This window comes from Protopterus annectens, chromosome 3.part0 (genome assembly GCF_019279795.1).
Source record: "Protopterus annectens isolate FY-2018-M chromosome 3.part0, PAN1.0, whole genome shotgun sequence".
NCBI classification, from domain to species: Eukaryota; Metazoa; Chordata; order Ceratodontiformes; family Protopteridae; genus Protopterus; species Protopterus annectens.
The window spans coordinates 119,071,411-119,086,423 of NC_056731.1; the positions used below are offsets into that span (position 1 = coordinate 119,071,411).

The following is a 15,013-nucleotide window of genomic DNA, read 5'->3' on the forward strand; positions in this document are numbered from 1 at the left end:
ACATCAATTAATTTATTAAATATATACACCATTTAATTAATGCTCTTCCTAAACAAATACGTATATTTCAATAAGCAATAAATAAACAAGTACTTCCCAATAAATTTATAAAATATGTTAAAAACTTTTATATATTTAAAACTTCTTATAAAAATATATAAATATATAAATAAATGGGTAAAAGCAAAATGAAATAAATAAAATAAAATTTCATCAATGCAAACCTATATACTTTGTGTGATAGTGAATTTGTGTAGACAATGGTGCCATCTCCTGGTTACCTGGGTTATTACACATTTCTATTCATATTTTTTCAGCCCTTATTTTCAAAAGGGGCTGAATAGATATATACTCATTTAAACCCGGTTTCCTATTTGCCTCTAAGGCCACTTGCCACCACAATTCTCTGTAGGCTATTAATTCTTCAAAGGGGCCCCCTCTATTGTCACTTACTATTTGGTCCAAAACAAAAAATTGGAATTTGGACCCTACACAAACCTTAGAATGCCTAAAAATCGCATTTGTTTCCTTTTCCTTCTTGACATCGTACATGTGTTCATATATTCTTCTTTTAAGTGACCTTTCCGTCTTTCCAACATAAAAAGACGGACATACCACACATGTAGCCAAATAAACGAGCCCCCTTGATTCACAATTATAATATGCCTTGCTTTTAACCATCTTTTCTCCCTTCCAAAAATATTTTTCTTTATTCAAAATATGATCACATTGCCTGCACCTACCACATTTGAAAGTTCCAGTTTTTACCCTACCTCTTATTTCTTTATTCTTTTCGTTGTCAGTATTGTTTTCTAAACATCCTTTTATACTAATAGTGTTTTTAAATATAACTTTAGGCATATGGATGGAAACCCCTTCTAAATCCGTAAAATTTTTAAATCTCTCCCATTCTCTATGAAATATAGTCTTTACTTTCTTGTTTAATAAATTGTATTCAAGAATAAGTGATTGTTGAAAATTTTCATTTTCCTTTTCTTCTACCACTTTCACTACATTATTCAACCCAAGTATAGGTCTAAATCTGTCCCTTCTACCATTTTCTACCTCAGTTCTTAAACTTTGAATAAATTCACTTGGGTATGCTCTCTCTCGAAACACTTTTTTGTAACAAATCACACTCAATTACAAATTTGTCATCTTTGCTGGTCATTCTCGACCCTCTTACAAACTGCCCTTTCACTAAATTATTTTTACAATACAACGGATGGGCGCTATTAAAATGTAAAAAAGAATTTACATAGGTGGGTTTCCTATAAACACTTGTTTGGAAAGTTTTGTTTTCTAAGGTTATTTCTACATCTAAATATGGAATACTAGTCTTTGAATAATGATATGTAAACTTTAAAAATTTTGAAGTTTCTTCCATGTATTTAATAAATTCATCCAATATGTCTATACCCCCTATCCAAAATATAATGATATCGTCAAGAAATCTTTTATAAAGTGTCCAATATTTCTCATATTTTGATCCCAAAATGAGTTTCTTTTCCCAATTAGCTAAAACTAGGTTCGCAAAGGTAGGTGCACAGGCAGCACCCATTGCTACACCTTGCACCTGCCTAAAATATTCTCCATTAAATAGGTTTGCTGTGGATTTAATTGATTTACAATAAAACTTTGAAGTTTATCCTTCATTTCGCTTCCAGTTTGTTTGGTTGGTACGTGGGGTTTGGCAACTCCAATTTTGGCGTTTTTTCTTGGTTTAAACACTGATTAACGATGACATAGGAAATCTCCAGACTCTTGACCCAACCCATTTTGGCTTCTGCAAGGGCAGGTCCTGCCTGCTCAGTCTGATGGACTTCTTTGAGAAGGTTAGCAAGGCCATGGGTGAGGGTAAGACAGTGCATTCCACCTACCTTGACCTGGCCAAGGAATTTAACACAGTATCCCACCTGGGAATTTGAGATAAACTTACAAAACTGGGCATAAACCTCATCTCCACTAGATGGATAGCCTAATGGCTCACAGACAGGGCAAATTGTTTGAGTGGGGGAATTCACAACCAGAAGAGGCCAGTTCACCAGTGGAGTAACAGAGGGCTCACTGCTGGGTGCCATCCTATATGGGATATACTGTTCATATGTCAAGGCAAATATAGATGGCCTTTGCCTGACCACGTGATGGCTGATGACTCTCCAAATGATGTTGATATCCTACAGAAAGGTCTGACACTGCAGGAAGGAAGTGGGAAGGGGATTTTAGGCTTAAGGAGCAAGAGGGAAGTTTTAGGGTTATTAATGATTGGACAGTTTAGGTTTAGGGAGTGATAAGGGATTTCAGGCTTAAAAATAGCAAGTGGAATTTTCAGCTACTGGACAGAGGACTCAGTTTGCAAACTTGAGAGGGAGTTTAAGGGTTAGAATAGGCTTCTAGTAGGACTATACGATTTTATAGGATCAAATGTTGAGAATGAGACCTTGGGCTTGCAGGAGTTTGGTCTCATCCTTTTTTCGAGCAAGTGACAGTGAGCAAGTGTGTCATGACCTGCTAGCATGCAAACACTTGTAGGAGACCCAGTATCTAAATATGTATGTATATGTATGTATGTATATATATATATATATATATATATATATATATATATATATATATATATATATATATATATATATATATATATGTATGTGTGTGTGTGTGTGTGTGTATCTATATAAATATCTATCTATGTATCAATCTATCTATATAGCTAGATAGATAGATATACACATACTCAAACACACACACACACACACACACACACACACACACACACACACACACACACACACACACACACACACACACACACACACACACACACACACACACAGATACATCAACTGTGTAGCTAGGCATATTCTTTCTACTCTACTGAGTGCAAATTTTGTATATTACACAGAGAATCCATGGCTTATTTAGACCATATGGTGTGTACACAACTGTCTAAATGAATACCTCTACTAAAAGTTTCATAGATAGATAAGTAGGATCTTTTAAAAAGGGATTGCTTGCAAAAAGCTATATGGCAGTGATTAAGATGTTTGCCTCACATGCATAAGGTGCAAGGCTTGATTGTCATCTGTGCTAAAAGCTCATTGATTAAAGAGATTTAGGTTTTCCACTCTGAGAGTGAAAGAGAGAGAGAGACCGGTTAGCACAATGGTTAAGGTATTCACCTCCCATGCACAAGGTTCAAGCCTGACCTCCGGCCAATGCCTGTTTGGCATTTGCATGCTCTCCCTGTGTTTCTGTGGGGGGTCTTCCCCCAAAATACGCAGGGTGTTTCCATCTCAAACTCACCCATGAACCAAAGATATGGAAATAGACTGGGGAGGAAGTACAACAAATTACTCAGGGCTCTAGTACTCCAAGACAAGAAGAGCAGGAAATAGGTTGAAGAAGAATGGCCACACCTCAAAATAGCATGTGTGAGGACTACAGAACAGATATGTGACTGAGCCCGCTATAGAAATAAGGTACATGAGGAAAGCTGATGGTGAAAGTCCAAGAAGACATCAAAAGAAAGGAGGAGTGCAGGACAAAGTGGGACATAGAAAACACAGGCTAGTTTAAAAATGCATACTGGATGGCCAACAAAGAACTAAAAAGGGACTTCTATAAGCTTCTAGAAAGTGACTCAATAGGTGGCATAAAGAAAGTATCAGGTTGCAAGCCAAGGACAGAAAGATGTCAAAAAGTCAGATACCCATTTGCTCACCAGGCTCACAGGTCATCAAAGGAAATTAAAGGAGTGCTAAGAATAAAAGGTGACCAGCTGACCATAGGCAAAATCTTCCAACATATCATTGCTAACTGCAAGTCCCTAACTGGAAAGCATGAAAAACATTCTGTATACCTGAATTTCTTAGAATCACTTACCATTCAGCCCAACACACTATCGATAAGCAATTCAGCAGGACCCCTGGCATAATGAAAATCCCCAAAAGAAAGGAATGTTTCCAAAAAAGGTTGAAGTACACACTTCTCAAAAGTCCAGATTTTTGCCATATATTTTTGGCCTATTTTTCATATAATTTGTGGTTTTCTGGCAAAAAATTTTGAACTGAAGTCACTAAATTATGACAGATATTTGAGTTTTAGACTTTATATATTCAGAAAATACAAGCTAAAACAAAGCATTTTATTCTACACTATTGTTGCAGTGGACAGCCGATAATGTGAACCAGACACACAAAATGTTAGAAACCTCTTTAAGTTGTTTACTGTTGGAATGTGGTAATAAGCATCTTTGAGGTCTAAAGTTACCAGATCTGAGGTAAGCCTATTTGAAGCATCAACTTTCTGAACTTTGGAATCTTTACAAAAGGAAAATAATTGAGAGAAAATGATCTAAAACTGATTTCCAACTGTGTTCCTTCTTTTGAACCAGGAACATTCTGTAAAAAAAGCTCTTTCCCATTTGATTTGCAAGAACACATCTCTCACTCTTCTAGCAGCATATTCCGGAGTACTGGAGGAAACAACTCCATTTGATTGGGAGGGTGACTAGGGATTCCCCAAAGGGAGGGGACTTTTCTGTCCTTCAACCTTCCAGAATACCCTTCAGAATCCACTTGTTTGAAACAATGTTTTATCAAAACTGAGCATTTACAGGCAATTTATTTGAAATGAAAAGATTGCTGGAGTGGGGTGAATGCCTTCTAGCATAGTCATTCTGAGGATGGCACCTGAGCATACCTCTGAACCTCATAGCACAAGAAATCTGGACAAAGCCAAATAAGGGAGGAGAACAAAAGCTCAAAATCAGGACATATTTTAAATATTGCTCTTATAAACTTAGAAAGTTGTTAGAATAAAATGCTTCCTATTGGCCATTACCAATTCCTAGTTATAATTATGTAATGTTGTCTCCTGGTCCTATGTCACCCTCTTTCTGGTTAGTGAGGGCACAGAGAACTTATGGAAGGAAAGCACTGACAGAGCTAGAGGCTAGAAGCAGCAGCAGAAAGTTGAACTGGATCTGACAAAAAGCTTTGTAGCCAATAGTCAGATTGAAATGACAAAGAAGAAAAAATCTAGTTTCATGTTAAGTTTATAACTTATGCATTTTGATATCAAGATATTATCAAGACTTGCTATTGCTGATTATGCACTGTGGCATGAAGGGGATAAGGCCCTAACTATGGCCCTAGTAGCCCAGGTTCTGTTAGGATCTCGGGCATCTGAGGTGGTCAGCAAACACAGTTGAGGAGTTTGGCAATGTGTAGGACATAAAAAAATTCCCTTGTGGAAGTAGTCAGCTAGACCCCCAGGATTCCCTTAATATCCATTCTAGCCTTGGCCATACAATAAAGAAAAGCAAGTGGTGGGGTCAGTAATGTGGCTAGCAGACTTGTCTAATGAATGTATGACAATGGGTAACATGCAGAAGAATGATGTAGGGGGACAAAAATATTGAAAAAAAAGACTATTGCTTGCCAACTTTTTGAATAATTTAATGTTTTTCTCAGTATAATTATTTAGTTACCATATGTCTGCAGAACTGTCATGTAGAAATATGTTTTTGATAATGGAAATGTTTATTTTTTTCTTTTCAGACCCTGACATACCTCAGCAACCAACAGATACTCTTAAGGATATGATCACCTTCGATAACAACACTTACAAAATAGTTGAAAATAAAATGAAGTGGGATGATGCGCAGTCTCAATGCACTGCCAAAGGATTTAATCTTGTCAGCCTTAGAAATATTTATGAAGATGCTTTTCTTTTGCTGCAGGTTGTTAAGCTTGGAGGGCCTGTTTGGATAGGCCTAAACAGCAATAAGGTACAGTGAAACTTTATCATGCATTTATTAGTTTATTTGAAGGGAAGCAATAATTTTGTTGGAAAGATACTTTTGGATGTTTCAGCTGATATGATTCATGAACTGACATTGCAATCTTTATTGTGTGTGTGTGTGTGTGTGTGTGTGTGTGTGTGTGTGTGTGTGTGTGTATACAGATTCATTTGCTGTGAATTCCCCTCCATAAATTATGGATCCTTGTTATAACCATTCAGCCATAACAGTGTTCCCAACTTTGAAGTCATCTGCATATTTTCTTACCAGCAAGTGGTCAACAATTCTTACACTTGAAAAGATAAGGCCAATTAAATGACTCTACAGTGAGTGCTGTCATATTCCACTGGTCATGTGTTCAAGCTAAGTAACTATTTTGGATCCAGTTTACTGTGTAATAGTGGAATTTTAACAATTTTAGCTTATCTATCTTCATAAAAAAGCATAGAAATGTGAAGTGTTTTACTAGCTGTCAAAGTCAATGAAGGCTGGTAAAACATATTACCACTGTCAAATAGACAGCTGGCAGAAGCGAAGAGTCCCTCTGAAGAAAAAGAGCTTTAAAAACTGTTAAGACATTTATTGTTTACAAGTCTAGCATAGTGAAATTCTAAGAACTTTTAAAAGCTGTTTTGCTTTCTGCCACTGTTCTCACTGTCCCCTGTTGTTTTCTAGCTCAAGACCAGATTTTAACTGTACCTAGGTCTGCTAAACAAAACCTTGTTGTATCTAAATAATACTAAAGGTGCTTAACAAAAGCTTGTTAAGCACCTTATTAATGTCACAAAGGTGTTTAACAAGCTTGTGTTTTCCCTGATGTAAGCATGTAATCACAGTGCACCATGTATTACAAGCTTGTTATACTAGATTCTTGCATATAAGCCTCACTGTTATAACTAAATGAAGCTGTTGCTGCCACATACATAGTAGATTCATGTCTGCAGCCACCCTATGGCTACATGGTAAACCGTCTAATAGCAATAAAACTGTAACACACCTGTAGTCTGTCACAAAAATGACAAATGGCAGTAGTCAATTATCTTTTTATTGTTCATAGTTTTCAGAGATGTCCATGATTTTCACTCAGATGTTGCTACAGTTCTCATAAAAGATTTAAATTTATGGCAGTCTGAGATGATTACAGTAAGAAAATCGCAGTGACCATTGTGATCAAATATTTCTGACACTTCAGCAATGTTGTATTAAAACAAATCCTATTATATCAGTGATCTAGCTCCATAGTACCAATTACAAGTTTATAAAGTGTTTCTTCATATCTGTTTTTGTTCCTGATTATTTTTTACTTTTGCATCTGATTTTTTAACTTTATTTTAAATTTATTTCATGATCACTATTGGCACTAACATATGATTAGCATTAAAAAATCCTGCCAAATCTAACACAGCATCTAATGAATATATCATTTCTAATTTATATTTATAAAGATATATACCTATCATATAATCAATAGCTCTCCACAAATAGATCACATCTTAGCCCTGCAGTAAATATGACTAAAATATTAATTATTGTTAACAGGATAGGTCAAGAGCTGCGATGATTTTAAAAATTGCTAGACTCTTTGCAGTGCTTATTTAACTAGTAAATCACTGAGGTATTTAAAACTATCCATATATTATAAACAACTGTAATTATTTTGCCAATCATAAGCTTTTCTTATGTATTCTCAGAACAGATTCAGGAAATTCAGGAAATTCACCTTCAGAATGAATTTCTTGAATCCATTTCTTGAAAACATAACAGCTTAGCTATGAATGGGGCCAAACATTATCCATTGTGTTATGGTCGGAGTATGTAGGGGAACTAATAATTTCTGAGGAGAAACAGGAACAAGGTGTATTAAGTATGACAGAAACCCTTGCTCTGTTCCTTAAAGTCAGTTCTATTCCAGTTTATCTTTATTACTGAAATATTTTTATATTTAGTTATATCATACCTCTCAACCTCTTAGCGCAAGAAATCTGGACAAAGCCTGACATAATGGGGGAGACAAAGGCCCAAAAATAGGGACACATTTTAAATATTGCTCTTATGAACTTAGAAATCTGTGTTAGCATGTATTTTTCAGAAGGATATGAAGTCTGAAACTCAAATGCATATCATTATTTATTGACTTTAATCTTTAGATCATCCTAATGATTTGTCAAAGAAAACAATTTTTATGAGGAACAGACCAAAGATATGAGGCAAAAATCTGAACAGTCTGTGAGAATCTGTACAGCTGAGAGGTATGAGTATGTGTGTTATTCACACTAGTTTTATTAATTAAGTCACTGCAACCTCACCCTTCCAGTTGTCTGTTGGACCCATGTTTATTTGCATAAATGCATCTAAACAAATAATCTCCAAGGGACTGGCAAGATACTGACAAGAAACACACAAGGACACGGGTCTTGGATGCATTTCCGGCTCTCTCCTCTAGGTCAGATGTACTTGTCTGTTTCACAGGTCATTGCAGGCTGTTTATTGTCACAACCACTGACCAATACCCTTTTCACTACAACACAGTTTCACACACAACATTTAGGAAATGGGCACAAATCCTTGCTCTGTCTTTAGGTAAGTTCAGTGACAAATATCATTTGGGATCATTTTTACTAGTTGCAGATTGCCTTTGTGTAATTCATGCACAGAGAAATGCTTGAACTCTTTTATTTAATTTCTATAGTCTTAATGCAAAGCAGCTTAACTCAGTCTCTGTACAAGATACTGTCTGACCCGTCACCTTGCCATGTTTCATTTCCAGACTTTTTAAAGCTTTCATTCTGTCCTGCTTTTTGGCACCTTATTTCTTCCTTCATAAACACACATTCCAAAAGAAAACTAAACCTACAGGTGCATGAATGCCCGAGCTCGCGCACACACACACACACACACACACACACACACACACACACACACACACACACACACACACACACACACACACACACACACTGTACCACGTTACCTAACCCTTACTCTAACTTGCAAACATCTGCATATTCACAACTGCTATAACACTGTCTTGCATACTTTTTCAATCAAACATTTATTTTCCTGCACACTCCTACTTACCTACACGATATAAAACTAAATCCAACCATGGTGATGCACTTAAATGACCTTTCACTCTTTTGTGCATTCTTTTTACAAAAAAAAAATCTTTCAGTTAAATGTGCATTCTATCATTTTGAGTCACAGACACACACACACACACACACACACACACACACACACACACACACACACACACACACACACACACACACACAGACACACACCTCTCTCTCTCTCTCTCTATATATATATATATATATATATATACACACACACACACACACACACACACGCATATATATATATATATATATACATATATATATATATATATATATATATGGGTCTATATGACTTGCTCGACAGTTCATATGATCGACTGTTTATTTGGTCGACAGTTCATTTGATCGACAAGCATTTTAGGGGGCTTCTGCCCCACACCTCTAATGGGGGCTGTGCCCCCCACACCCTCCTTAACTATATATGTCACAAGATGGGTTGCAAACTGGCTCAAGGACAGAACACACAGGGTTAGAGTTGCTGGTGCCATGTCAGACTCTAAGCCGGTCACGAGCGGTGTCCCACAGGGCTCAGTCCTGGGCCCCCTCTTGTTCGGCATTTATTTTTCTGAAGTGCAGGCAAACATAGGGGGATTGTGGCTGACAAAATTTGCAGATGACTGCAAACTGGGCACCATAATTGACAGTCCATCAGACACAGACATCCTCCAGAAAGGTCTCATAGAAATGGATAACTGGTGCCAGAGCCATGGCCTTAAGCTAAATGCCAAAAATGTATAGTCATACCCTTTGGGAAAAACAAGGTAACTCCTAATTACCACATAGGTGGTAATCCATTAAACACGGAAGAAGTTATCAGGGACCTGGGGACCCAAGTTGACAGTAACCTCTCTTTGACACTCACATTGCCAAAGTGGTTAGGAAGACCTTCTACCTTGCCCACCTGATCATGAAGGATTCACATCCAGATCAGGAGAGGTCATTGTACCCCTGTACTCTTCACTTATCAGACCAATGATTGAGTACAACGCCCATTCGGAATGTACCTTACCCGACACCTGCAGCAGTTGGAAAGACCCCAAAAGTTCCTCACCAAAAGGATAAAGGGGCTCAAACATATGTCATACGATACCCGACTGAAGAAACTCCAGCTCTATTCAGTCGCATACCGTCTGCTCAGAGGTGATCTGTGCCTGACATACAAGGCCATGTCCAACCCGGAATTAATGGACATGCTCCACCTCAAAAAATCCAAATCCACCAGAGCCACGAGAGCAAGAGACTTAAACCTCAACACGGATATAAATAGGACGTGCTGGAGGGACAGATTCATCACCCAGAGACTCCCTACACTATGGAACAGAATCCCAGTCCATGTGAGGCAGAGCCCCTCACTGACTCTGTTCAAGAGAAATCTTGACGAGTGGATGGGAGATCGTAGGTTTACCCCGGGAATCATCTCTGTATCACTGCTGGACAGAGGCACAGCAAACTAATGGGTATAGTATTCTCATCCTAAGGTGTGGTGAAAGCCACACACACTCTGGCTAGGCTTATAAATGCCCTAGGGCAGATAGCCTAGTATGAACCTATGAACCTATGAACCTATATATCAACTCCAGGGTCACACAACATTGGGGAAGGGGGCAAATGCTTGTCGATCAAATGAACTGTCGACCAAATAAATAGTCGATCATATGAACTGTCGACCAAGTCATATAGACCCATATATATATATATATATATATATATATATATATATATATATATATATGTGTGTGTGTGTGTGTGTGTGTGTGTGTGTGTAAATGCATTTAAATATATGTCTATATATGCATATATATGGTTGCATGAGTTTACCAAAATTTCTGACAGCTGTATTGAGACAGCAGCTTATGCTATTACTGTGTAAGGATAACTGCTGCATGCAATGTTTCAATCTATTTTATGTGGTCGGAGTGGAAAACATTCGTACCTTTGCAAGCACTGTATATTGTCTGCTACATACACAGTTAATACACTATGTCAAATTATACTTCCAAAGGATTTTTACCATCATGTTAGAAATAAAAATGTCTACTGAACTGATCATTGAGCATCATAATACCTGTATCATAACATGTAACATACCTCACAGACAGGTGCAGCATTGCTATCAGGTTGTAAGTGAACTGTGGAAATGGCTGGAGTTTACATACAAGTATACACTGACCTATAACAATCTTGGTATCCACTACACATTGGCTGCTACCTCCACTGCATGGCAGGCACAGAGCCATGCTTCCAAAAGCAATTTCTCAGCAGTTTGTGCCACAAAATGAGAAATGAAAACAACTAATCTCCACCATTGATTACTTGTGGTGCTTTATGCTGTCTGTTGTTCACTGGAAAATGCAATACATACATCATCATACTGTGCATGCTGATAAGGAAGTAGCAATTACTGGATAATCATCATCCACACATCCAAACAAAACATAACAAAATACCGTAATACAGGTCCCTAAGACATTTTGTGACCACTGTGTAGTATGCCACGCATCAAGAACTGTTGAAGATGTCATTTTTGCTTATTACCACTAACTGTGAAAAAAAATAAAAGGCATACAACACTGGATTCAGACATATGTAGTGTACATTAGGCTCCTCTTGACCTGAGCACTAATTGATGAAACCAAACAAGAATTTATATCTCACTTGTCAAAAAAAACATACTTGAAAGGGTAACTTGAGTGTTTTGTTAGAATGCATATGACTTCCACCAAAGAGAGTATAAAAGTTGACCTTTCTCCCTCATGATGTAAATGTTTCTAAGTAAATTTGTAAACTTAAATTACTTTCAACTTTTTCTAGCAGCATTCACTTACACAGTCATTTATTATACCTTCTCAGACTCATACACCTACCTATATGAGTGGTGTGTTTAAATTCATATGGTTCACTTAACTGTGTTTGAGAGATCAAAATCTTGTAGAAATATAAATGGCAACCCTACACTGAATTATCCACATTACCTCTGCTGATGAAGCCATTCCTACATATTTTTAATTATCTGTTATATGAACACGTAGTTAGACATTGCTGGATTGGAAACAGTGCCTAAGTCCATGCTCTTGAGATCTGTGTATTAATTGCTTATGCCACAGGAAAAATCCCAGTACAGATGTCAGAAAGAACACACTTGAAGTGATGACTTAAGTGTTGCATTGCATTTGAATGCTCCCCTAAAATGTAGTTAGATGGCTCAGAATCCTTCAGCTATGAAAGTGCTACCTTGAGGTGATTAAGCTAGTCCTATCAGTCATTGTTGTCTTACACACAAACACACACACACACACACACACACACACACACACACACACACACACACACACACACACACACACACACACACACACACACACACACACACACACACACACTACGTACATATTGCTGGATTCAAAAACCTGCCTATCTAGGTCCAAATTATTTAGAACTGTGTCTTTGCCACACATCACAGAAGTCTTACTACAAATGTGAAGCTGCAGATATTTGAAGGGATGACTTCATCACTGTGTTGCAAGGTTGATGCTTTGCCTAAAAGGAAGTAAAAAAGCTGGGGAGCCCTGTCTCCCTGTAAATGTTTCCACTGAGTAGAAGGGTACACACCAGGTCTGTTGGATAAGTCAATTTTACCTGTCACTTTAGTCAGACACATTCATAATTGTTTGTCATTGCTGGATTCGGACACGTATCTCTACATCCACAGTCTACAGAACTGTATATCAGCTGCTTGTGCCACAGGAGACACCCTACTGCAAATGTCACAAAGCACACATTTGAAGAGATTGCAGTGTTGCAGGACAGATGCTCTGTCTAAAACAGAGTACAACAGTTGGCTTCTCCCTGTGTAAAGTTTTCTATTGAGTTGAAGTGTATACATCAGATCTGATGGATGAGCCAGTCCTACTTGTTAGTATTTGCTGACACACTCATGCAAGTTACAATTGCTGTATTCAGATACCAGTCTAAGTGCATAGTCTATAGAATGGTGAATTAACCACTAATGATACAAGAGAAGTCTTATTACAATTGTTGCACAACAATAGGTGTACTTTACATGGCATTTGTTTCATGGAATGGGCAATGTGGTATGACAGACAGACAAAACATCAATGTGTTGATAACTTACAACATGCTGTATCAAAAACTCATATATCACATAATTCACATTAATTGTTTTGTTGTGAATGATATGTGTGTGTGTGTGTGTGTGTGTGTGTGTGTGTGTGTGTGTGTGTGTGTGTGTGTGTGTGTGTGTGTGTGTGTGTGTGTGTGTGTGTGTGTGTGTGTGTGTGTGTGTGTGTGTGTATGTGTTAGTAAGGTGCATTGAGTAGTGATGTGTGATGGGTGTTGGTCACAGATGTCCACCAGTGAAGTAAAACACATGCATTCCTGACGGTTTATATTAAGATGATTGTATGAATGTCTTGTGATTCTTTTTGTGGATCATTGACAACTCTTTGTGATTTATGTATGGTGTGCAAGGTAAACATGCAAAATATATACACTGCACTCAATAATACTACTTTGCAAGTATGTTTGCAGTTAAAGAAGTTCAGTGGAATATGCTTGGAAGGGTACTTTGTGGCAGTGCCACAACTGTATACAACTGCATTGCAATGAATGTCTCACATCTAAACTTAGAATTAGCCAACGGACCATGCACAAGTAGTAGAAGTCACTGAATTTACATTTAGTTTCCTATTATTGCTTACTGAGGTATACTGCTGCCAAGTGTATTTGTGCAGCTGATGGCAAAGTATTAGCAAATGCAATTTTTTTTTCAGTTCTTAGAATGGGAAGTAGCAGTGGTCTTAGCTGCTTGATGTCAGGTGTCACTCAAAGGAACAATACAGGCATGCAGACATTTCTGTCTCCGAGGCATTTCTGCCTATGCATGAATTGTGATGATCTTGTCTTTGTCATCATTAAAACCTTTTTAAACAACTTTTTTATTAATTTTTAAACAAAGGTTGTACAAAATTATTTAAAGATGAACAGAACAAAACATAACTATTTACAGATGTCCACAACAAAATCAAACATAGAAAAATAATTAATTAAAATTTATCAAGTAAATCATTTCATTTTGAAAAAAATCTAAACTGGTAAGTAATATTCAGAGTTCTTATTTTGGCAGTTGACAATTCTGTTTTACAGACATTTTTTCTTAAATTAATCAATTCGGTGACAGGAAGGGTAGCTTTACATTTCAAATTCTTTATGACTATTTTTCTTGTATAGCTAAAATGGACCAAAGGAGAGGCAACTGCGTCCTAGGAAGACAATCTGGAACTGGAACATTAAAATAATATCAAGGAGTTAGAATTGATGCAATTATCTGTCCACAATGCTTGTGCAAAATTTCTAAATTCAACCCAAAAAGGAGTTATTATTTTACAATCCAATATCATATGAAACCAGTCTGCATTAAGAGACTTCATTACACCTCCAACAATTAATTTTCCCATAGATAAAGTTGCTTTATGTGGAGTTAAAAAGGCTCTGTGAATAAATATCCATGTATATATTTTACAATAAAGAGAAGCAATAGATTTTCCCACAGATTTAAGAATTAAACATTTACCTTCATCAGAAAAGGTCTTCTCTTTAATCTTACTTGAGTAATTCTAAAATAATGAATCTGTATAACAAACTTTTTTTATTATTTTATACATTATTGATATAAATATAATTTATTACTGAGTTACTATTGGTTCTGAATATGTTTTGTTTGAAAATTCATGGAGATTTTGATTTTATCACTAACATATTCTTTCCAAGATTGTATAGTCAACCAATTATTATTACCAATTTTTTAAACAATCTCTTGCAAGAAGACAATCTGTATGATGTGATTTATTTCTGATTAAGAATTAATGCCAAAACATTAAATTTGCTTCTCTAAGGTCTAGCATTTTGTTTATATTAAAAGTTGCCAAACAATCTACGGCATTTGATATAGGAAATAATAAAAAATAAATAAATCTTTAACTATATAATTGGAATTCAACAATCTTTTAAAATGTATAAGGATGTAGTCAGTGAAGGGAGAGGAATAGTATTTGTTGTTTTCATTTAAACA

The 15,013-nt window shown here is 36.6% G+C and overlaps 1 protein-coding gene across 1 annotated transcript in view; it reads left to right on the top strand.

Annotated features, from left to right (window-relative positions):
* The window catches only part of LOC122796777 (macrophage mannose receptor 1-like), a 1,798,323-nt gene that overhangs the window by 1,452,290 nt on the left and 331,020 nt on the right, over positions 1-15,013 (top strand). The window contains exon 26 of the mRNA XM_044065505.1: positions 5,562-5,791. Coding sequence (XP_043921440.1) covers positions 5,562-5,791 — 230 coding nt within the window. The remainder of the gene's footprint in view (positions 1-5,561; positions 5,792-15,013) is intronic.